Below are 24,911 nucleotides of genomic sequence, written 5' to 3' on the forward strand. Positions count from 1 at the left end.
ATTACAGCACGCTGTTTCTGTTGGTTTAACTAACTAGCATCCTTCTTGTTCTTGGTAGCTAATGTTTTTGAAGGAAGCATCTTGTAGAAGAGGACTGGTTTATCAGAACTGCACATGGCATCAGCAATTAAATATTCTTCCTCTATTATCTTCCGTATATTGTTACAAACTCCTCTGTAAGTTTTTTGATAAATAACATCTTGCTTTTTGATATCATAAATAGTTGCTTGGCCAACACTATACTCAGCAGTGATGCCTCTTTGTGAATAACCTCAGTTTAATTTATCTAAAATTTCAAGTTTTGTTGAGATTTAATGTAACATGTTTCCTTTTAGAAGCAACGATACTGAACTGTACAGAAAGCCACCATTTCAAATACATATAGCACAGTCTAACATAGTAACTACCTAACAACATTAATGTGCACAATAATTCATTGTTGTGCACGTGATTTCAGCTTGAATGACCAGAGGCTGGATGGGGTCCAGATTACTGAGAGACCACATCACTGAGGGCCATATTAGTGAGAGTCTAGTGTACTGCATCTGTCTTACTGCCGATTGATCTGTCTTCGTATCTTCTGCCCTTAGATGTCACTGTCATTACATTTTGGAGTTCTGTTTTCACTACTTGTACTAGCGCAGCATAGAATATGTAGTTTCCTCCACTATCCACACTTTTACGTGGGCGTAGAACAAGTGTAGTCAAAAAAACACAATATATGGGTCTCATTTACTTCGCTTTTTTAGGTATAATTCAAGCTTATTCCTGTTTTGCCAAAAGAAAGTAAACTGCAAGTTATTTGGCTTACAGATGTGAAAACAGATTTCAAAAAGGCCTAACACAGTTACACACCTTTTAGTTAAATGACTTTAGCTCCAGTGGAGGCCCGGGTAGCTAGCAACACTTTGGTACAGTGTGCAAGCAGCACGCATGCTCACAGATAGATGGCAATGCCACTGTGCCCGCTTGGTGCTGCACTCTGTGGTCAGATACAGAACTAATATGACTTCATGTTGGTGCACACAGCAGTTAACTGCCACACTGCAAACAGTAGTGACTCTAAGCCTGGTCACTGCTGCCATTGCTGGCCAATTGAGGAACCATTGGGGTGCTTAGCAACAGCACTGCGACGCACTTAGAGACAGCCAGTCAACACACGAAAAGTCAATATCTACGTCCTCCAATGAGGTAAAAAAGCACTGTTTGTTACTTATTGTCACTCTAATGTTTGTTAGCATTATTTATTAACCACAGGGTTCAGTAAATTTACTGTTGTAGAGGTACAAATATGCTTTTGTCGTAGGTTCCTTAACAATCACGTTCACTCTCACAAAAACACACAGCTTCACTAGCAAACCAGTTTACAAGCGTAAAACATAGTACTGTCTTATACCTGTGATCATTTTACTACATAGAAATGATTTTCTTCATGACAGACTACGAAAACATATGTCGCAGGAGTGCACTTGGGATTCATCTGCACAAGTTGACACCTCAACTCACTTCTTCAATACTGCCTTTTCTGAATTACATTACTGGAAAATGTCACTGCAACACATCCTTCAATCCCATAATCCTGCTGCCATCAATCTCTTCTAGCCCCTACACCGCACCCACTTATGCACCTGCCCCATGACACTAATTCCACTCATCTTGTACTCACATCCTTCTTTCTAAAGTCATTCTCTATTCCATTTCCATCTCTGAACACACACACACACACACACACACACACACACACACATTGTTTCCTGTAAATTACAAGAAAAAAACACAAGTTTTTAATAAAGTACAAAATCATTTTGTCAAAAATAAAATTACAGCAATGTATTAGCTCTTCTCTTCTACAATGCAATTGGGTACATTGGAACTATTTTTAAGGGAGGGAGCTATCACTCCTGCATTTTCACTGTCTGCTACAAATGCTGAATTTGAAGTTTTTAGTGTTGATTCATCAACTTTTTCATTTTTATTATACACTTCATTAATAGGTGATGAGTTATCCAATTCTGCATTCTGGTTACGAATGTCATAACTATGATATGGAAGAGTTAGCAACCAGTTCAAAAAGCTGGAAAAAAGTTAAGGAAAAACAAAAGATTTTTAAGCACATCAAATTTAGTATAAGTGCATTATCCAAAAATATAAAGTGTTTCTTGACTCTGCCTCTGTGATTACAGCCAAAATTTATTGAATAAAAATATGTAGATACAATATCAGTATGACCAAGCAGGGATATAGCACAGTTCATAAGGTGAAAGAGAAAATCTGCAAACTTAGCAGCTGTGGTCATATGGTTTGAAAATATGACACTTTTAACATTATGAAAGGTAAAAGATGCCCACTGGGTCATTGGTTATTACAACCTACTGGCAAGAGTACAATGATGACAAGGGCAATACAAACTGTCATTATGGAACAAGCCAATTATGGTGCGAAGATTTGGTTGATGCTGGAGGAGGAGACATACCAAAAATTATCACGGGGTCAACATCCACAATAATGAGGAACACATTTGAACTTTTTAAACAGTACACACTAGAACAGTGTGTCATCAAAAATTTCATTCCTCAGGCACCTCGACCACACAAATTTTATGGCATTCCTAAAGTTCATATCAAGAACATATTCTTACAGCCTATCATGACCAACATGCAGACTCACAAAAAGTCTCATGAGACTTCTCACTCTGCGTGTTGGTCACTGTGTGCACCACATCAAGACTGTGATGACTTCATTAACTGACTTAAATGCCTGTATCTAAGAGAAGAAGATATGGTTATCAGTTTTGATGTGGTCTCACTATTCACACACATTCTCATCAAAGACTCTATACCTCTGCTCTCCCAGTTATTTGATGATATTGTTAAGGTGCGTCCACATGATGCCTTTTTTGTGTTTAACTTTGTGCACACACATAAATTTCCAACAGTGCAACTACGCATTTGCATTTGTGTATGTGTAATTTCTTGGAAATGGAGGCCATGTGTAAAGCACATTGGTACCTGCCTTCGGTTGGATTCTTTGCGCTTTTTAGCAGATGACAAGGAGTCGAGGCCCATGTGCATTTGTGTAAAGTGTTGAGGTTATGCTGAGATGTGAATTATGCACAGTAATGTCTGTTGACCCCAAAGGAAGCTCACGTAAGTGTATGGAGCCCTGAGCATAAAGTATCATTAAAAGGCCTCCAATCATATTTTTGTAAATAATAAGATATCATAAGTTTAGAAGTAGAAAAACTGAGAATAATAAGCCAAAAATTTATAAAAAGTGTGGGCCTATATGAAAACTATGGACTCATATTTATACTGTGGCGACATAAGATCACAACTGGGGCATCCGACATTTGAACAAAAAAGGTGATGGGGTACGTTTAGCTCATCAAAAAATACACTGATGATGCAAAAAATACAAATTCCCAAATGTGCCGAGTGCAAGGATGTTAATCTACACATCATCTTTCATGATTAACATTCTGTATGCAAATAAAATACAAATGCTGCATTGACAATTAATTAACCTTCAATACTCCTTAGTTTCAGGAATAATCAACTGAAATGCTTTGTTTTGAAATAAGGAATAAATAATTGAAACTGGTATATAAGTTGCCATTTACTGGCTAACAAAAATTTATTGCTGGCCTTACCGCTGCAGTTTCCAAAGCAGAAAATCTAAAATCTTGCTGTGATCGCCTTTGAAATTTGCAAACAAGATATTGTCATCATTTCATATTTCTTTAACTACAGTTGCCTATGTGTTTTCTTTTTTTGTCACTTTTTCATCACAATAAATGAAGCAGAAGCCCCCAAGCGAAGAAGGGAATTCACAGCAGACTGCTTGCACAATGAGGCAATGTGTGGATAAAAGAACACCCATGTGTACATGTGTTCTTCCCACAAACTTTTGTGCATGGTCTTTTATTCCTGCGCATCTGCAACTGTGCATGTGTGAACATACTTTTATGGATTTATTTAAGCACTGGAGACTATTTCAACTACACAGATGGCATTGTGATGGAAACATGTTTATGGGGTACTTTGACAACTTGCATTGGATATGGCTCCTGCAAAGCCTAATTAATTACTTTTATCATCATCTTGACAATACATTCATTGTCTGGTCTCATGGATAAGAAAAGCTGCGAGAATCGTTGGACTGCAACAACAACATCCATGACAACATCAAGTTCATGATGGAGGTGGAGACAGATGGTGCCTTACTCTTCCCGTAAACTTTTAATGTCACACTGTAATATTATTAGCTATTTAAGCATTATAAGAAGAATAATATAACTAAAATAAACAAATTTAGAAATAAGATAGCCCAAATCAGAAACTAAACCACCTCAGTAATTGTTAAAAACTTTTTTAATAACAAGGTAAAGCAATTATATAAGGAGTAGGAAAAATTAATCATGATAAAAATCCTTCCAAAACTCACCACACAATCTGCATGCTACCAGGTACCACCAACCCTCACAGAAACATTCTTTTCTGGGCAACTTGGTGACCTCAACAACTGAAAGATTTCGTGACCCATCTCTCCGTAAACACACCAGCAGAATGCCACTGAAAAGGACATGAAAAGCCTGTGCTTTTGCCATTCTGTGGCTCAGTAACAGGAAAGATTAGCTGACTCCTAAAGAGGCATAAAATCAATTTGGACTTCAGGCCTCCAGCAAAAAGTTCAGCAACTTATGAGGCCCATGAAAGATGATGCAGGGCCAAGAACACCAGGAGTATATAAAATCCCATTTGTGTGTGGGGACAGATTTATGTTTGGCAGATTGGGTATACTACTTGACAGCATCTTACAACATGAGAGTCATCTCCACCTATAGTATCCTGAAATATCAATGGTAGCAAAGCATGCTCTGGAAAACAGCCCAAACTGCATTCGATGAAACAGCTGTTATTAAACATACTAATGGTTTCTGGGTTACTGAAATGAAAGAAGGGACTGAGATAAAAATTTATCATGACACGCTCAATAACGAAGGCAGCCTACAGCTAAGCACAGCTTGGGACCCAGCCATCAGAATGCTGAAGCAGACATTTTGCGTTATCAATGAAAACATTACTACGTATGAGCCTGGACTGAGCACCAGTGGTGTCACATGAAGCAGAGCGAGTACATGAGGATGGTGGCAGCGATTACATGGCAGTCACCACTTGACAAAGGTCAAGAAGCACTCAGCTGAAATCTCATGGATTTTAAGCCATTCAGACCCAATGGCAACAATTGTGTACATTAATATTTAGTGTATATTAGCTGCAACAGAAATATTTTTCCTCAATATAAAACTCATGTACACATCTGTGAATGTTTAATCTTTTCATCATGCACATATGCTTCCACATTTTGGGCATCTCTGTCAAAATATCAAGTGTATGTAGCAGTGCACAGCAGCCTGTGACCACCAGAATTCACAGAAGTTGTTGGTTAGTTATACTCCACTGTATGGTTGAATATTATTATTATTATTATTATTATTATTATTATTATTATTTTGCATGGTAATTATTGAATTATCAATTATTTATTACAACAGTGAATTTTTCAAAATTGTTTATAAAAATAAACCAAATGTAAAAAATATATATTGAAAACAAATACATATATTAGTATAAATTATAAAGAAAAATTTTCCTTCCTCTGGGCAGTAAAAAAAAGGAAGAATCAAATCTGAAACGGTTAAACCACTTGAAGCGGCTGGAAGCCCAAGAGAATTTTAGCACTATATACTGCTGTGAAAGCATGCATTCTTATATTACATAACTAGTGAACCTGCCTATGCTTTTTAATTGCTAAATATGTAGAGGGATTGGATATATGCCCTGCGTGTAAGCTACTACAAACAGCATAGTGAATGCATTATTGTGACCAAGATAAACACGAAGCCCACACCTACCACAGTAGTACAAGTTTATATGGCAACTAACTCTGCAGATGAAACTTCCTGGCAGATTAAAACTGTGTGCCAGGCCGAGACTCGAACAATTTTAATCTGCCAGGAAGTTTCATATCAGCGCACACTCCGCTGCAGAGTGAAAATCTCATTCTGGAAACACCCCCAGGCTGTGGCTAAGCCATGTCTCCGCAATATCCTTTCTTTCAGGAGTGCTAGTTCTGTAAGGTTTGCAGGAGAGCTTCTGTGAAGTTTGGAAGGTAGGAGACGAGGTACTGGCAGAAGTAAAGCTGTGAGGATGGGGCGTGAGTCGTGCTTGGGTAGCTCAGTTGGTAGAGCATTTGCCCGCGAAAGGCAAAGGTCCCAAGTTCGAGTCTCAGCCTGGCACACAGTTTTAATCTGCCAGGAAGTTTCATATCAGCACATACTCGGCTGCAGAGTGAAAATCTCATTCTGGAAACATCCCCCAGGCTGTGGCTAAGCCATGTCTCCGCAATATCCTTTCTTTCAGGAGTGCTAGTTCTGCAAGGTTCGCAGGAGAGCTTCTGTGAAGTTTGGAAGGTAGGAGACGAGGTACTGGCAGAAGTAAAGCTGTGAGGACGGGGCATGAGTCGTGCTTGGGTAGCTCAGTTGGTAGAGCACTTGCCCACGAAAGGCAAAGGTCCCGAGTTTGAGTCTCGGCCTGGCACACAGTTTTAAACTGCCAGGAAGTTTCATATCAGTGCACACTCCACTGCAGAGTGAAAATCTCATTCTGGAACTCTGCAGATGACGAAGAGATTGATGAAATGTATGATGAAATAAAAGAAATTATTCAGATAGTGAAGGGAGATGAAAATTTAATAGTCATGGATGTCTGGAATTCAATAGTAGGAAAGGGAAGAGAAGAGAAGGAAACGTAGTAGCTGAATATGGAATGGGTGTAAGAAATTAAAGAGGAAGCCGCCTGGTAGAACTTTGCACAGAGCACAACTTAATCATAGCTAACACTTGGTTTAAGAATCATGATAGAAGGTTGTATACATGGAAGAACCCTGGAGATACTAAAAGGTATCAGATAGATTATGTAATGGTAAGACAATTTAGGAACCAGGTTTTAAATTGTAAGACATTTCCAGGGGCAGATGTGGACTGTGACCACAATCTATTGGTTATGAACTGTATATTAAAACTAAAGAAACTGCAAAAAGATGGGAATTCAAGGAGATGGGACCTGGATAAAAGGACAGAACCAGAGGTTGTAGAGAGTTTCAGGGAGAGCATAAAGGAGTGAGTGACAGGAATGGGGTAAAGAAATAGTGAAGGCAGCAGAGGATGAAGAAGGTAAAAGACTAGGGCTAGTAGAAAACCTTGGGTAACAGAAGAAATACTGAATTTAATTGATGAAAGGAGAAAATATACAAATGCAGTAAATGAAGCAGACAAAAAGGAATACAAAAGTCTCCAAAATGAGATCAACAGGAAGTGCAAAATGGCTAAGCAGGGATGGCTAGAGGACAAATGTAAGGATGTAGAGGCTTATCTCACTAGGGGTAAGATAGATACCGCCTACAGGAAAATTAAAGAGACGTTTGGAGAAAAGAGAGCCACTTGTATGAATATCAAGAGCTCAGATGGAAACCCAGTGCTAAGCAAAGAAGGGAAAGCAGAAAGATGGGAAGGAGTACATAGAGGGTCTATACAAGGGCAAGGGACAATATTACGGAAATAGAAGAGGATGTAGATGAAGATGAAATGGGAGATATGATACTGCGTGATGAGTTTGACAGAGCACTGAAAGACCTAAGTCGAAACAAGGCCCCGGGAATAGATAACATTCCATTAGAACTACTGACAGCCTTGGGAGAGCCAGTACTGACAAAACTCTGGTGAGCAAGATGTATGAAACAGGCAAAAGACCCTCAGACTTCAAGAAGAATACAATAATTCCAATCCCAAAGAAAGCAGGTGTTGATACAAGGGAATGTTACCGAACTATCAGTTTAATAAGTCACGGCTGCAAAATATTACAGACGAATGGAAAAACTGGTAGAAGGCGACCTCAGGGAAGATCAGTTTAGATTCCATAGAAATATTGGAACACATGAGGCAATACTGACCCTACGACTTATCTTGAAGATAGATTAAGGAAAGGCAAACCTACGTTTCTAGCATTTGTAGACTTAGAGAAAACTTTTGACAATGTTGACTGGAATACTCTCTTTCAAATTCTGAAGGTGGCAGGGGTCAAATACAGGGAGTGAAAGGCTCTTTACAATTTGTACAGAAACCAGGTGGCAGTTATAAGAGTCGAGGGGCACGAAAGGGAAGCAGTGGTTGGGAAGGGAGTGAGACAGGGTTGTAGCCTCTCCCCGATGTTATTCAATCTGTATATTGAGCAAGCAGTAAAGGAAACAAAAGAAAAATTCTGAGTAGGTATTAAAATCCACGGAGACTAAATAAAAACTTCGAAGTTTGCCGATGACATTGTAATTCTGTCAGAGACAGCAAAGGACTTAGAAGAACAGCTGAACGGAATGGACAGTGTCTTGAAAGGAGGATATAAGATGAACATCAACAAAAGCAAAATGAGGATAATGGAATGTAGTTGAATTAAGTCGGGAATGTAGTTGAATTAAGTCGGGTGATGCTGAGGGTATTAGATTAGGAAATGAGACACTTAAAGTAGTAAATGAGTTTTGCTATTTGGGGAGCAAAATAGCTCATGATGGTCGAAGTAGAGAGAACATAAAATGTAGACTGGCAACGGCAAGGAAAGCATTTCTGAAAAAGATAAATTTGTTAACATTGAGTATAGATTTAAGTGTCAGGAAGTCGTGTCAGAATGTATTTGTATGGAGTGTAGCCATGTGTGGAAGTGAAACATGGACAATAAATAGTTTGGACAAGAAGAGAATAGAAGATTCCAAAATGTGGTGCTACAGAAGAATGCTGAAGATTAGATTGGTAGATCATGTAACTAATGAGGAGACACTGAATAGAACTGGGTAAAACAGAAATTTGTGGCATAACTTGACAAGAAGAAGGGATCGGTTGGTAGGAGATGTTCTGAGGCATCAAGGGATCACCAATATAGTATTGGAGGGCAGCGTGGAAGGTAAAAATCACAGAGCAGACCAAGAGATGAATACACTAAGCAGATTCAGAAGGATGTGGGGTTCAGTAGGTACTGGGAGATGAAGAAGATTGCACAGGATAGAGTAGCATGGAGAGCTGCATCAAACCTGTCTCTGGTCTGAAGACTAAGACAACAACAACAACTGCCCCTCTCTATGTCCATCTCCTCTTCCTCTCCTCTATCTGTCTCCACCTCCTTTTCCCTCATGTCTGTGCCCATCTCATTCTGCCCCTTCTCTATGTCCATTGTTAACCCTCTACCACCATCCCTGCTCCCCCTCCCCCTTCCTTTAAGTCAATTTTCTGTTTCCCCATCTCACTTATCTTAAGACTTGTTCATTGTTATAGCTAACGACACTGTGATTAGGAATGAAAGTCGTTTAAAATAAATGGGTAAATCAGTTGAGATCATGAGAGACTTCTTCAGCTGCTTGATCTGTGAGGATACTAGCTTCAATGACAGTATTTTGCATAGTTGTAAATGAGTAGGATTACAAAGTTTTTAGACAATTCAGATTCCATAGCAGTATTCTAATCATAACCCCACAGCCATAAATACAACTTTCCTGTTTCCTGTTAAAACCCACTGCTAGGAAGAAAACAAAACAGCACATAGTTGTGTATACAAATTTTGGTTGAAATTATATATAATGAGAAGGAAAATATATATGGGAGAAACAATTTATCCAATGGTTTAAATGCCCAGTTATTGTAGCCAGAACTGACTGTAAGAAAGAAAATGACACTGTAAATTTTTACCGCACAGTATTTTCATCCTCGCAGTTGGTCCTGATAGAGTACCTGCACACTGTTGTTTAAAAAAATATATGCTATGTCCATCCGAATGTTTATTAAAGTATTGTGTAAAAATATGGAGTAAATCAGTAAATAACTTTTTGAGATATTTACTAACAACTTTTGCCAATTACATTCCTTACATGTATTTATAAACCATATATATAACATGTAGTCTATGTCCATCTGAATATTTATTCGAGTATTGTGTAAAAACTGGAAATAAATCAGCCCAGAACATTTTGAAAATCTTGCTAGTAGCTTTGCCACATATGTTTGGCTGTATGTTGATTAGAATAGTGTCTAAACATTGTAAGTAGATTAGTCAAGAACTTTTCAAACTTTATGCCTAATAACATTTCCCCTTTACACAGTGTGTTTGTGTGTGTGTGTGTGTGTGTGTGTGTGTGTGTGTATTTATATACACAAACACACTTAAATAACAAATACATTTAAAATAAGCAGCTTACGTTTGTACATAGGTTTATAAGAATATCGAGTAAAAATCTGAATCAAATTGGTCCAGAATTTTTCAAGAATTTTATTACCAATTTTGCCCTTTTATAAATACAATAAACTCTCGACTATCCATGGCCTATTTCTCCTTTTAAGCTGCTGAAAATTTTTCTTTTACCAGAGAGTGGAGAAGGCAGTATTGATATCAGAATCTGGCACTGATTTATGGCTCTGAGCACTATGGGACTCAACTTCTGAGGTCATTAGTCCCCTAGAACTTAGAACTAGTTAAACCTAACTAACCTAAGGACATCACAAACATCCATGCCCGAGGCAGGATTCGAACCTGCGACCGTAGCGGTCTTGCGGTTCCAGACTGCAGCGCCTTTAACCGAACGGCCACTTCGGCCGGCACTGATTTATGATGTGGGTTAAACTATAATATTCAGAAAAGAAAGACAAAGCAATTCAATTTGTTAGCAGTTCTGACTCATCTACAGGTTTGCAAAAGCGGAAGGCTATAACAATGTTTACATCTGCAGAACTGGATAAAGCCATAATGGAATGGTTTCGACAGGAAACAGCAGAGGGCACACAAGAATCTGGCCCAATAAGCACCAAAAGTTACAGTTTTTCTTCAAAATCCAAGGGGTGGAAGGAGATTTTATCGCATCTTCTGGCTGGCTATCAAGCTTTAAACAGCATCATGGCATCTGGAAAAATGCCGTTCAAGGAGAAAAGTTAAAATGCAGATATAAAGCTACTTCTGAATTTTGTAATGATTTCCAAGAGTTTATTCCACAAGAAAATTTAGAGCTTGAGAAAATATAAAATGTGGATGAAACTGGACTATTTAGGCAGTGTCTACCAACAAAGACTTCAGCTTTCGAGACAGAGCATAATGCCCCTGATTACAAATGAAGTAAGAAAGAATAACTGTGGTGTGTTGTGCTAAAGGTACAGGACTACATAAAGTTATGCTTGATATAATAGATAAAGTTAAAAACTGCTATGTTTCAAAGGAAAAGGAATGCACAATTTACCTGTCCATTATTTTCACCAGAAAGGGGCCTGGATGGACCACACAGTATTTCAAAAATGGTTCCATAACTCCTTTGTGCCACAGGTGCAAGAAAACTTAATGTTAAAGGGCCTAATTAGAAGGGCTATACTGTTACTGGACAATACACCATCACATTCAAATGAACTTGTTCTAAAATTGGATGACAGGATGATATTTGTAAAACATTTACCCTCTAATGGGATAGCCTTAATTCAGCTAGTGGATCAGTGTTCCTGCCGCCATGAAGAAAATTTATAGAGGAAATCTGTTACAGAACCTTATTGATAAGGGCAGCAATCTTCAAACATTTGGGAAACTACTGACTGTGCTAGATGCAAAGGCGTGACGTAACGTAAAACAGTCAACCATAGCCAAGTCCTGAAAAACGTTAATCCTAAAACTGATGAAGTCAGTGATTCCGACAGTGAGGAGGACATTAGCTGCTGTTTTAAAAAGTACTCCGGGGTGTGAAACTGTTAACAAATAAAATATTTCTGAATGGTTTGACATGGGCCACACATAGCCTGGTCAGGAGATGTTGAGTGACGGTGCTATTGTCTGCGAGTATATGGGAAATCTGAGGAGGTGAATGACAGAGACGAAGATGACAACATTCTACTAATTCCAGAACACTAATCAGTCATGCATTAACATTTCAATGGGCCAAAGAGTTACTGGATACCTGGAACAGCAGGACGATGTTACCCTATCTGACAAGTTGGTGTTGCTTAAAATGCATAGTGTGATATGTAAAAGACAAGCTACCTCACTGAAACAAAAATCAATTTGACTATTTTGTTTGAAAGTGGTGTAGTGTAATGTGAAATTGGCTTCCACTTTATTCTTTGGAAATACTGCATTTTCACACATAATACATTGAACAAAGTAGAATTTATTATACACATTAGATAAGTAGTGTTAATTAAAACAACTCTAATACATTACTGTGTACTTTAATTCTTTAATTACAGGTTATCCATGGATAACTGATAGTACACTGTGCGTGTGGGTAGGGAGAAGGGGTTTCTTGGCAAGAAATAAAGAATGCACTTTTCAGCATTTTTGGAAATTTAGCCCCATGGGGGTGAAATAGTGGGTGAAAAAAATGTATTTCAGTGTTTTTGGAAATTCAAACCTCTAAGGGGGTGAAATAGAGGATGAAATGTTTTATGAAAATATTTCATTATAAAAGCATTTTTAACACTAGAGCTATTAATATTTGAATTTGGCTTCTCAGTTAGAAAAGAAAGAAATATGTGTTTCACTGTATTTGTAAATTCAGCCCACTAAGGGGGTGAAGTAGGGGATGAAATGTTTTATGAAAATATTTCATTATGAAGGCACTTTTAAAGCTAGATCTATTAACATTTGAATTTGGCTTCTTGGTTAGAAATGAAAAAAATATGTTTCACTGTTTTGGAAACTGAACCCCTAAGGGGGTGAAATATGGACATCACCCAGACCAAACTTCGAAGGACAGAAAATTTTAAATTTGGGGACTGTGATGATCATTCTTTGTGGACATCATTAAAGAAATGCTTGTCCAAAATTCCACTCTTAAGGGGCAGAAATAGAGGATGAAAAGTTTTATGAAATTATTTCATTATCAAAGCATTTTCAAAGCTAAATCTACGAAAATTTATATTTGGATTCTACGTTAGAGGAATTAAACCACCAAGGGGGTGAAATAGAGGATCAAAATGTTTTAAGAAAATATTTCGTTATATTGGGGAAGAAGAAGAAGAAGAAGAAGCTAAATCTATGAAAATTGGTATTTCACTTCTCAGTTACATATAAAGAAATATATGGAAGGAGAGACACACTGCAATCAGTCGCAGCCCCGTAGTTTTTATTACTCTTGCATATACACCAATAAGATAGAATGGCAACATGTACTGCTGTAAGTTTGTTGGATCATAACTCAACTGCACTGAAGATGGCTACTTATACCCAAAGTTCAGATTGCCAGAGTAATAAAAGCTAATGGGATTGTGACTGATTGCTGTGAGCCTCTCGTTCCTTACAGTCTATGGTCATTGTCCACAACAGTCCCTTATGGAATCAAAGATGGTGAAGAAATATGTGTTACGGGATGAAAGTTTCTATGGAAATATCACTACAAGAATATAAGAGGCATATGTTGTTACAGAGACTGTAGTCTAATACACACTGTACCGTACAGCCATAGTTACAGTATGCATGGTGGTACCGTTTCTCAAACATCATAACCTAGTGCCCTCTCCTACCATACCAATTGGTAATATTGCATCCGATTCACTTCTCTTGTTGACGTACCTTGTAGGGGATGTGATACAAGATTGTAAATAATGGTTCCATATTCTAATCAAGAACTTGCTGACGGAAAGGCAAATGGCAACGGGTGGCGGGCAGCAATGTTGTATCAACAGAGCTATCCCCGCTGACATTTAATCACAGCATTCAATGTTAGCAACAGCGTTTCGCCATATGTCTGAGACAGGCTTGTCTCAGGAAGCAGGAAATCATGAAGGAGGTACCTGAAACATTTGAGCACCAGGCTTGAAGGAAAATGTGATTAACACTGTGGAAGGCAACTGTCACGTACCAAGCAATTGGCCCGCCAATAAAGGATAACATCCTCCATGACAACTGTTACTACCCTTACCACTTACAGTGTGTGCAGGGCGTACTAGTGACAGACTTTTCACATCGGGAGCAGTTCTGTCACTGGTTTCTTCACCAGGCAACCATGATTCCTGGATTTGTGTCACCCATTCTATTCACAGCTGAGGCCACCTTTACACAGAGTGGTATTTTCAACTTTCATAACCGTCATCTGTGGGATGGTATGTAGAACCCCATGGTATGGTGACAGTGATCCATCAGCATCAGTTCAGCCAGAATGTGTGGGCCGGCATAATTGGTGACCATATTTTGGAATCAGTCTCCCTTCATGTTTCCTAACAGGCAGGAACTATCGGTGTTTCTTGCGGATGACTTTGCCTTCCCTCCTGGAAGAAGTACCACTGATGATTCAAAGGGTTATATGGCTGCTACATGATGGTGCTCCAGTCCACTTCACTGTTAACATCGAGACACAACTCAATTGTATGTTCCCCGGTCCATAGATTGGACAAGGGGGTCCAGTTGCATGGCCTGCTTGTTCACCGGGTCTCAACCCATGTGATTTCTGATTATGGGGTATGTTTCCCGGTCAGTGGATCGGATCAGACAAGGGAATCCAGTTGCATGGACTGTTAACCAGATCTCAACCTGTGTGATTTCTGATTATGGGGCCATCTCAAAAGTATCATGTATCCAGATCCCATTCCAGGTGTAACGACACTGGTGCAGTGTATTCATGCTGCCTTTGATACTGTTCAGATGCAGCCTGACCGATGTGAATGTGTGAGACAGAACATGCTACGGTGTGTAAACGCATGTGTTGAAGCACATGTAAACCATTTTTAATGCCTACCGTAACTGTGGCTACATGGTACAGCACATATTAGACTGCAGTCTCTGTAACAATATATGACTGAATAAATGATCTCTAGCACGGAAACCAAGGATTTACAGACTCGTTCATCAGACCTTTTTTTCTTCTGTATCCTCTCATCAATCAATCCCTAGAGTTTGTACATGGTGGAAAAAATCACCCTGTGTAAAGAGAAGTAGTTGTTTAACATTGTTACCAAAATCTCAATAAGTGCTTGACCGATTTACTTCCAATTTTTGCATGATACTCTAATAAACATTGAGACAGATGTAGGCTAAAATTGTTTTAGGTCTCTCTCTCTCTCTCTCTCTCTCTCTCTCTCTGTCTCTCTGTCTCTCTCTCAGGCCACCATGTCTTCCTCAGCCCCTAGGGCTGAGCGCACCATGCTTATCAACAGCACTTGCACCGGGCTAGCCAAGCCCGGTTGTGCTCAACTTTGATGGTCTGATGGGAATTACTTCAGATTTGTACACAATGCTCTAATAAACCTCGTAATGGATATAGAGAACCTATTTTTAAAAAATGATATGAAAATATATATTTAAATCTGTTCTACATACATGCATCAAAAAAAGTTTTGCATCACCCTGGTTCCCAGAACTCCTGAAGATAGACATTGACTGTGGATATTGTATCATAGCCACAGTCCCTTTGACTGTTCAGAGATATCACTAAACCTGCCCAAAGATGTAAACAACTATATGCATAAGCAGCACATATTAGACGGTGGGGGTCCAACAGTTGATCAGTTCCAGTTATTCCACCAGGAAGGAGATACACGGCTCATGTTGTCTGTAGTTCAACCATACCTAGATGGTCAATACCATGGTTCGATCACGTCCGCATTGTTACTTTGTGCCTCGAATGCACAGTCTCTCAGAGTGAACCAAAGCAATGTTGTTCGGACATGGAGAAGATAAGAGAGACAGGAACTGTCAATGACATGCCTCGCCCAGGCCGCCCAAGGGCTACTACTGCAGTGGATGACCGCTACCTATGGATTATGGCTTGGAGGAACCCTGACAGCGACACCACCATGTTGAATAATGCTTTTTGTGCAGCCACTGGACTTTGTGTTATGACTCAAACTGTGCACAATAGATTGCACAATGCGCAACTTCACTCCCGACGTCCATCGCGAGGCCCATCTTTGCAACCACGACACTATGCAGTGCGGTACAGATGGGCCCAACAACATGCCTAATGGTCCACTCAGGATTGACATCACGTTCCCTTCACCGATGAGTGTCGCATATGCTTTCAACCAGACAATCATTGGAGATGTGTTTGGAGGCAACCTGGTCAGCAAGTGCAGCAAGGTGGTGGTTCCCTCCTGTTTTGGGGTGGCATTATGTGGGTCCAATGTACGCCGCAAGTGATCACGGAAGGCACCATAACAGCTGTACGATACGTGAAGGCCATCCTCTGACCGATAATGCAACCAATCAGCATCATATTGACAAGGCATTCATCTTCATGGACGACAATTCGCATGCCCATCATGCACATCTTGTGAATGACTTCCATCAGGATAATGACATCACTCGACTAAAGTGGCCAGCATGTTTTCCAGAAATGAACCCTATCGAAAATGCCTGGGATAGATTGAAAAGGGCTGTTTATGGACAACGTTACCTACCAACCACTCTGAGGGATCGTGCCGAATCGCCATTATGGAGTGGGACAATCTGGACCAACAGTGCCTTGATGAACTTGTGGATAGTATGGCATGATGAATACAGGCATGCATCAATGCAACATGGCATTCTACTGGGTAGTAGAGGTACTGGCGTGTACAGCAATCTGGACCACCACCTCTGAAGGTCTCGCTGTATGGTGGTACAACATGCAATGTGTGGTTTTCATGAGTAATAAAAAGGGTGGAAATGATGTTTATGCTGATCTCTATTCCAATTTTCTGTACAGGTTCCAGAACTCTCAGAACCAAGGTTATGCAAAACTTTTGTTGATATGTGTAGAAAGAGACGTCTGTGTTTAACGGGTTGCCAAAAATCTTGATAAGTTCTTGACCAATTTATTTACAATCTGTACATGATACTCTAATAAATGTCTGGACAGATGTAGATTACATATTTTTTAAAATACATATGGTATATAAATATACATGTACTATACTAGCTTAGCACCTCATGCTTCACTCGCATAGACTTTATGATCCACACAGACCTTTTTTTCGCTTTTCTTTAACTGAATTTTTATGTTGTTCATCAATTGCAACACCTTCTAAACTTTTCAAACTAATTATGGCCATAGAAGCATGGTTTTTTTCTGAATGTACATCTGACCAAAAAGAAAATCTGGTAGCTGGAGTCCAAGGTTTCTGGTACTCATTCCTTTTGTATTCTTGTAGTGATATTTCCACAGAAAATTTCATTCCCTAACACATATTTCTTTACCAATTTCGATTCCATAAGGGTTTGTTGTGCACAGTGACCATAGACTATAAGGAAGGAGAGGAACACAGCAGTTAGTCACAATCCCATTAACTTTTATTTCTCTTGCATATCTAAATTTTGGCTGTAAATAGCAATCTTCAGTGCAGTAGTGTAACAATCCAACAAACTCGCAGCAGTATGTGTCACCATACTATCTTACTGGCAAAAAGGCAAGAGTAATAAAAACTACAGGACTGCAACTGATTGCTGCATGCCTCTCCTTCCACAATTTCTTTATATCTCACAATGAAGTGAAATACCAATTTTCATAGATTTAGCTTCTTTTTTTTAATATAACAAAATATTTTCTAAACGTTTCATACCCTATTTCACCCCCTTGGTGGTTGAACTCCCCTAAAAGAGAAGCTAAATACAAATTTTCATAGATTTAGCTTTGAAAATGCTTTCATAATGAAATAATTTCATAAAACTTTTCATCCTCTATTTCTCCCCCTTAGGAGTAGAATTTCGAACACATCCTTCTTAACTGATGCCTACAGTGTAGGATCAACACTGTCTCCGAATTTCAAATTTCTATCCTTAGCGATTTGGGCTGGGTGATGATGGCCATATTTCACCCCCTTAGTAGTTGAATTTCTGAAAACAGTGGAACACGAATTTTTTTCATTTTAACCTAAATGCCAAATTCAAATATTAATAGCTCTAGTTTTAAAAATGCTTTCATAAAGAGATATTTTCATAACACATTTCATCCCCCACTTAGTGGGATGAATTTCCAAAAACAATGAAATATAATTTTTTTTTTTTTTAATTGGAACCAAGAACGAAATATGAATTTTCACAGACATAGCTTTAAAAAATACTTTAGTAGTTCGTTCATAATGACTTATTTTGAAAACAACTTTCACCCACTATTTCATCCCCTTGGGGCTAAATTTCCAAAAATGTTGAAACATGTATTTCTTTATTTCTTGCCAAGAGGCCCCCATCCCCACACACATGCACAGTGTACTCTCAATTATTCGTGGACAACCTGTAATTGCAATATCAAAGTAAACAGTTATGCATTAGAGTTGTTTTAACTAACACTACTTAACTAAAGTGTATATAGTATATTCTACTTTATTCAACAAAATGCAGTATTTACAAAGAATAGAGTGGAAGCTAATTTCACATTACACTACATCACTTTGAAACAAAGTAGTCAAATTGATTTCGGTTTCAGTGGGGTAGCTTGTCTTTTACATATCACACTATGAATTTTAAGCAACACCAACTTGTCAAAAAGGGTAACATCTACATCTACATCTACACCTACAACCACATCCATACCTCGCAAGCCACCTGACAGAGTGTGGCGGAGGGTACCTTGAGTACCTGTATCGGTTCTCCCTTCTATTCCAGTCTCGTATTGTTCGTGGAAAGAAGGATTGTCGGTATGCCTCTGAGTAGGCTCTAATCTCTCTGATTTTATCCTCATGGTCTCTTCGCGAGATATACGTAGGAGGGAGCAATATAATGCTTGCCTCCTCGGTGAAGGTATGTTCTTGAAACTTCAACAAAAGCCCGTATTGAGCTACTGAGCATCTCTCCTGCAGAGTCTTCCACTGGAGTTTATCTATCATCTCCGTAACGCTTTCGGGATTACTAAATGATCCTTTAGCGAAGCATGCTGCTCTCCGTTGGATCTTCTCTATCTCTTCTATCAACCCTATCTGGTATGGATCCACACTGGTGAGCAATATTCAAGCAGTGGGCGAACAAGTGTACTGTAACCTACTTCCTTTGTTTTCGGATTGCATTTCCTTAGGATTCTTCCAATGAATCTCAGCCTGGCATCTGCTTTACCGACGATCAACTTTATATGATCATACCATTTTAAATCACTCCTAATGCCGACTCCCAGATAATTTACAGAATTAACTGCTTCCAATTGCTGACCTGCTATATTGCAGCTAAATGATAAGGGATCTTTCTCTCTATGTATTCGTAGCACATTACACTTGTCTACATTGAGATTCAATTGCCATTCCCTGCACCATGCGTCAATTCGCTGCAGGTCCTCCTGCATTTCTGTACAATTTTCCATTGTTACAACCTCTCGATATACCACAGCATCATCCGCAAAAAGCCTCAGTGAACTTCCAATGTTATCCACAAGGTCATTTATGTATATTGTGAATAGCAATGGTCCTACGACACTCCCCTGCGGCACACCTGTTTGAGAATGACATGCTGCGTTCTGTAATCTAGGAACTCTTCAATCCAATCACACAATTGGTCTGATAGTCCATATGCTCTTGCTTTTTTCATTAAATGACTGTGGGGAAGTGTATCATCCTGCTATTCCAGGTATCCAGTAACCCTTTGGCCCACTGAAGTGTTAATGCATGACTGATTAGTGTTTCTGGAATTAGAGGAATGTTGTCATCTTTGTCACTGTCATTCACTGCCTCAGATTTCCCATATACTTGCAGAACAATAGTACCGTCACTCAACATCATCTTCTGACCAGGCTCTGTGCGGCCCACATCAAACCAGTCAGAAATATATTATTTGTTAACAGTTTCACACCCTGGAGTACTTTTTAAAACAGCAGCTAACATCTTCTTCATCGTCAGAATCACTGATTTCATCAGTTTTAGAATTAATGTTTTTCAGGACTTGGCTACGGTTGATTGTTTTGACACTTCATAAATTGCATCTAGCACAGTAAGTGGTTTCCCAAACGGACTTCTGTTTTGTCTTCTAACATGTCAGCAGACAGTTAAATGACTGCCCTTTTTAGATTCGTCAGTTCCTCTTCAATCAATGTGTGTACTGTTGTGTTCATTATCACAGTATCTATAGCCTCAGAGAACTCTGAAGATACTTCATCAGTCTTCATTATTTCAGTGATCCACTTCTTTTCAAATTGATTTTTCCTGCTGACTATATTAAACTTCAGCCTGCTCTTCACATTACTACCGTAAACTGCAATGTTCCTGGGTACACCTTATAATCAAGTATCTGATATCAGAATGTCATTATGATGTAATCCAGCAGGTATCTTACCATGCCTCAAGTTGTTTCCACATATACCTCCTCCTCTTGAGATTTTTGAGCAGTGTATTTACTATTACCAGCTACAATGTATTGCAGAACTCGATTCATTTGTACTGCCAAGCCTTCATTCTTCTCTACTTTCCCCTACCACAGTGTTCCAATTCCCCCCCCCCCCCCCCCAAATGATTATCATTTCCCTTTACATACTGACAAGGGGAGGCCACGACATTAGAACCATGAATTGACTTCAAACTTTGCACACCTTTAATAGGCCATTAAAATAATAATGTGCAACCTACTCTGGCAATTCTGAGAGGAAGAGAAGTTTTACATGTCTATTATGTGGCATGTGGTTCAAATGGCTCTGAGCACTACGGGACTAGAACTTAGAACCACTTAAACCTAACTAACCTAAGGACATCACATACCTCCATGCTCGAGGCAGGATTCGAACCTGTGACCATAGCGGTTGCGCGGTTCCAGACTGAAGCATCTAGAACCGCTCGGCCACACCGGCCGGTTGTGGCATGTATATCAGTGCATAGGTGCTGTACATTAGAGTTCATGCTGGTCAAGTGAATAGCGTTAGAGTTTCAAAAGACTACCTTGTATGAGGCGATGGTTCAATCCCCACCGAATCTATATTTTTTTCATCGCTGGCCACATTATTTAATTTATATGACATTTGAGAGGTAACATAATTAAAAAAACACATCTACATGCATGAAGTTTTAATGAATTTCATGTTATTTGATTACCTACTATTGTTACCTGACTTAAATTACTAGAACAAACATATTTATAACTATCGACAAATAAACAACGAAACACAGTTTTTTCCTTAAAATGTTTGCCTGTCATGATTTGCAAAGTTCCTTATACATGCAATCTGCTAAGGTACCTGTAACTACTTTACATCTCAACACTTTGAGCTGAAGCCACAGAGGCAGGCCCAATTTGGCAGTTAACCTGCGTAGTGATAAGACGTTGCTAATTTTGCAAGAATGAAAAGTGTTGTGCAAATTTTTTGAATATCACAAAAAATACAAAAATGTAGGTGACTCCCTGTGACAGGATTCTAACTGTCACCTGGTGTGCGACCCTCTTGCCAGGCTCGAACATTAACCACTTAACTACAATGACTTCTCACAGGTGGCCTCTTAGCACAGATACCTCAGTTACACAATAGACGCGTAAAACTTCTCTTATGATTTTCTCATAAGTGCCAGAGCAGTGCACCTTCTTGCTTGCACATTATATTGTTTTAATGCCAACAAAAGTGTACAAAGTTTGAAGTCAATCCGTGATCCCAACATTGTGGCCTCCCTTTGTCAGTATGTAAAGAGAAATGATAATGGAACACCATGGTAGGGGAAAAAACAGAAGGCAGACTTATGGGAGAATAAAAGCTTGGCAGTAGAAATGAACTGAGTTCTGCAACAAATTGCAGCTAGTGTTAGTTAATACATACACTGCTCAAAAATCACAAGAGGAGGAGGTATATTTGGAGAAGAGTTGGAGACATGGTAAGACACCTACTGGATTACATCACAGTGAGACAGATATTCTGAAATCAGATACTTGACTGTAAGGTGTACACAGGAACAGATTGCAGTTTAGTAATGTGAAGAGTAGGACGAAGCTTAAGAGAATTATCACGAAAAATTAATGTGGAAAAAAGTGGGACACTGAAGTACTGAGGACTGATGAAGTGTCTTCAGAATTCTCTGAGGCTAGAGATACTGTGATAATGAATACCACACTACACAGTTTGCTTGAAGAGGAACTGACATATCTAAAAAGGACAGTCATGAAACTGTCTGTTGAATGTTAGAAGACAAAACGGAAGTCAATTTGGAAACCATAAAACATTCAGTATTACAGTCAAAGTTTAACAGGAGATTGGAAGATTTGTAAACAAATAAGGCAGAAGAGCTAGATAACATTTCTTCAGAATTTCTAAAATCATTGGGCAATTGGCAACACAAAAATTATTTACGTGGTGTGTGAAATCAACTGAGACTGGAGACGAAGCATCAGACTTCTAGAAAAGTAAAGACAGCAAGAGCAGATAAGTGTAGGAACTATTGCACAATCTGTGTAATGTCTCACATATCCAAGTTACTGACAAAAATAATATACAGAAGAATGGAAAAGTAATTCAGGGGGCTGTTAGATGATCATTAATTTGGCTTTAGGGAAGGTAAAGGCATCAAAGAACCAGTTCTAATGTTGTGCTTGATAATGGAAGGAATATTTAAAAACCAGACACTTCCATTGGGATTGTCAACCTAGAAAAGTATTTCACTGTGTAAAATGGCATATCTATAAGGGCCAAGAGAAAAAACTAAAAATGAAAGACCATAATGAGGTGTTCAGATTAGAAGAGGAGTAAGTCACTATTGAAATTTATTGGCTCCACTGTTCAATCTACACATCAAAGAAGTAATGATGGAAATAAAAGATAAGTTCAAGAGTGAGATTAAAATTTGGGGTGAAAGGATATCAATGGTAAGATTCAGTGATAACATTGCTATCCACAGCAAAAGCAGAGAAGTAGTACAGGACATACTGAATGCAATGTAGTCTACTGAGCGTGGAATATATATTGACAGTAAACCAAAGAAAGAAAAAAGTAAAATGAGATCAATAACCAACTAACCAACAAAACTAGAAATCACAAAGCAGACAAATTGAAGCAATTCTGCTATCTTAGAAGTAAAATAACACACAACAGATGATGCAAAAGCAACATAAAATGACAGTAGCAAAGGCAAAGAAGGCATTTTTGTCAAAAAGAATTCTGTTAAAGTCAAACGACATTGAGTGCCAGCTGCGGCAGCAGACCATTGGAATAAGTCAAATGCAAACAACACTGCTCTGCGCATGTGCGCGTTTGGCTGTGCTGTACAGTTTTGCCAGTTTTGTCACACAACAATGACAACAGCTGATATGGTCCCAGTACTCAGCTTTGTTGAAGCGTGTGCCTGAATAGCTGTGCTTGTACACTTGAACAAAACAGCAATCATCAAGTTCATACTCAATAATTTACTTCTTTTTACTTTAATGCCATAGAATTTGATTCTAGAAGACACATTACGGCAGGAAAGATGGGAAAACATGATCAACACTTTTTAAAATTATTTTGTGTGTCTTTCCTTTCATTTTTTTGTTTTATATCACGTGCAAGAAGCATTATTACTGAAGGATATTTATCTATAAAGTGACAGGATTCAAGATTTGTGAGTTATTACTTATTCTTAAAATTCCCAACGTTAACTAATGATAGTTGTGTCATTGCACGGTTCCATTCGGCAGTTCAACTCAAGTTGTTAGAAGCGCTGCATTTCTGATAGACGTAATAAACCCTATAAGCAAGTTCAGAAACATACGTGTGCTTGTCTTAAGAAACTAATGGTTAAATAAAGCAATGCCAGAGAGTAAATAGTTATGCAACATATTAATTACCCTTTGCTAAAATTATTACTTATTGTTCTTGAATATGTATTCTATCAAGGAATCAATTTCAAACTGCAGTAGTTACGTGTCAAAGAATATTACAAAGTTTTATCATTTATTAAAATCTTACCCTAAAAGAAATATAACAAATACTCGTGATATATGCCAAAATAAGTTTCCTGAAATTCTTACTTTACATAAGAAGGCAGTTCACATTTCTGCATGAGAATGTTAAATAAGAATAAATGAATAGTGAATTCACTATGTACTACACTAATTCAATACAGGAGATATGCCAAGATTCTCGTAGTCGGAGCAGACGCTGGAAATTTCACGATCAGCTGAAATCTCGTCCTCAGAGCTACTGCTGCACTCGTATTATCATCTACTTCACCAAGATTAACAATAATGTTTTCTGTCAGAAGTGCGGGTGTCCACATATCTGGTGTAACTTCATTCAAAGCTCGATGAAGCAATTTTAACACCTTGATTTGTAAGAAATGTGAACCCGTGTTATTTCTTGCTACATTTCCTTTCACTTGAGCCCAAATAAGTTCAATCGCATTGTACATGGAATGGTATGGTGGCAAATGAATAACTTTTGTATTAATCCAAGTCTCACCGGTAAATATGACTATGTCAAAGTCAATAGTGCACATTTTTCTGAGGAAACTGCAGTGCAGAAATACTATGTCTGTCCTCTCCATTACAAATTTGCTGTTGTTGTATGTTTTCTACCTGAAACCTAAAGGATTCAGAACCGAAGAAAGCAACATCTTACCACAGGAAAACAGCCCTGCTTCACAAAGAAAAACAATAAGTTTTTTTCCTAGTTGGTAATTCACCTCCACAGTAATAATTTTAAATATGGTCCTGAATAGCACACCGATTAAAACTGTCAACAGCTGTCACTCGCTTCGTACCCTTTCTGCGTTTACCTAGCATGCTAATCTTTCTCACCACTATCAAGGCCTATATATTTTTTCCTTAGTCACACATTTCACTGCAGCAGTTCCAATCAGCTGTTTGTTGTACTAATTTGACACAGTGAGAATAGGTCCTTCATTAGGCCTCTCACTTTCAAAGTAATCCCACACACAAACAACAAATTCCCTCCCTTGAGAATGCACTGATAAGGGCCATCACGATTGTTAGCTATACTGTCCGGCA

At 38.7% G+C, this 24,911-nt stretch overlaps 1 protein-coding gene across 2 annotated transcripts in view; it reads right to left on the bottom strand.

Annotated features, from left to right (window-relative positions):
* Positions 1–1,778: 1,778 nt before the first annotated feature.
* The window catches only part of LOC126172493 (pseudouridylate synthase 1 homolog), a 106,306-nt gene continuing 83,173 nt past the window's right edge, over positions 1,779–24,911 (bottom strand). Inside the window, exon 8 of one of the 2 annotated variants that reach the window (XM_049920888.1) lies at positions 1,779–2,074. In XM_049920888.1, the coding sequence (XP_049776845.1) occupies positions 1,834–2,074 (241 nt within the window). In that variant the 3' untranslated portion in view covers positions 1,779–1,833. The remainder of the gene's footprint in view (positions 2,075–24,911) is intronic. The other variant, XM_049920887.1, reaches the window with a different exon arrangement.

Source organism: Schistocerca cancellata, chromosome 1 (assembly GCF_023864275.1).
Source record: "Schistocerca cancellata isolate TAMUIC-IGC-003103 chromosome 1, iqSchCanc2.1, whole genome shotgun sequence".
NCBI lineage: Eukaryota > Metazoa > Arthropoda > Insecta > Orthoptera > Acrididae > Schistocerca > Schistocerca cancellata.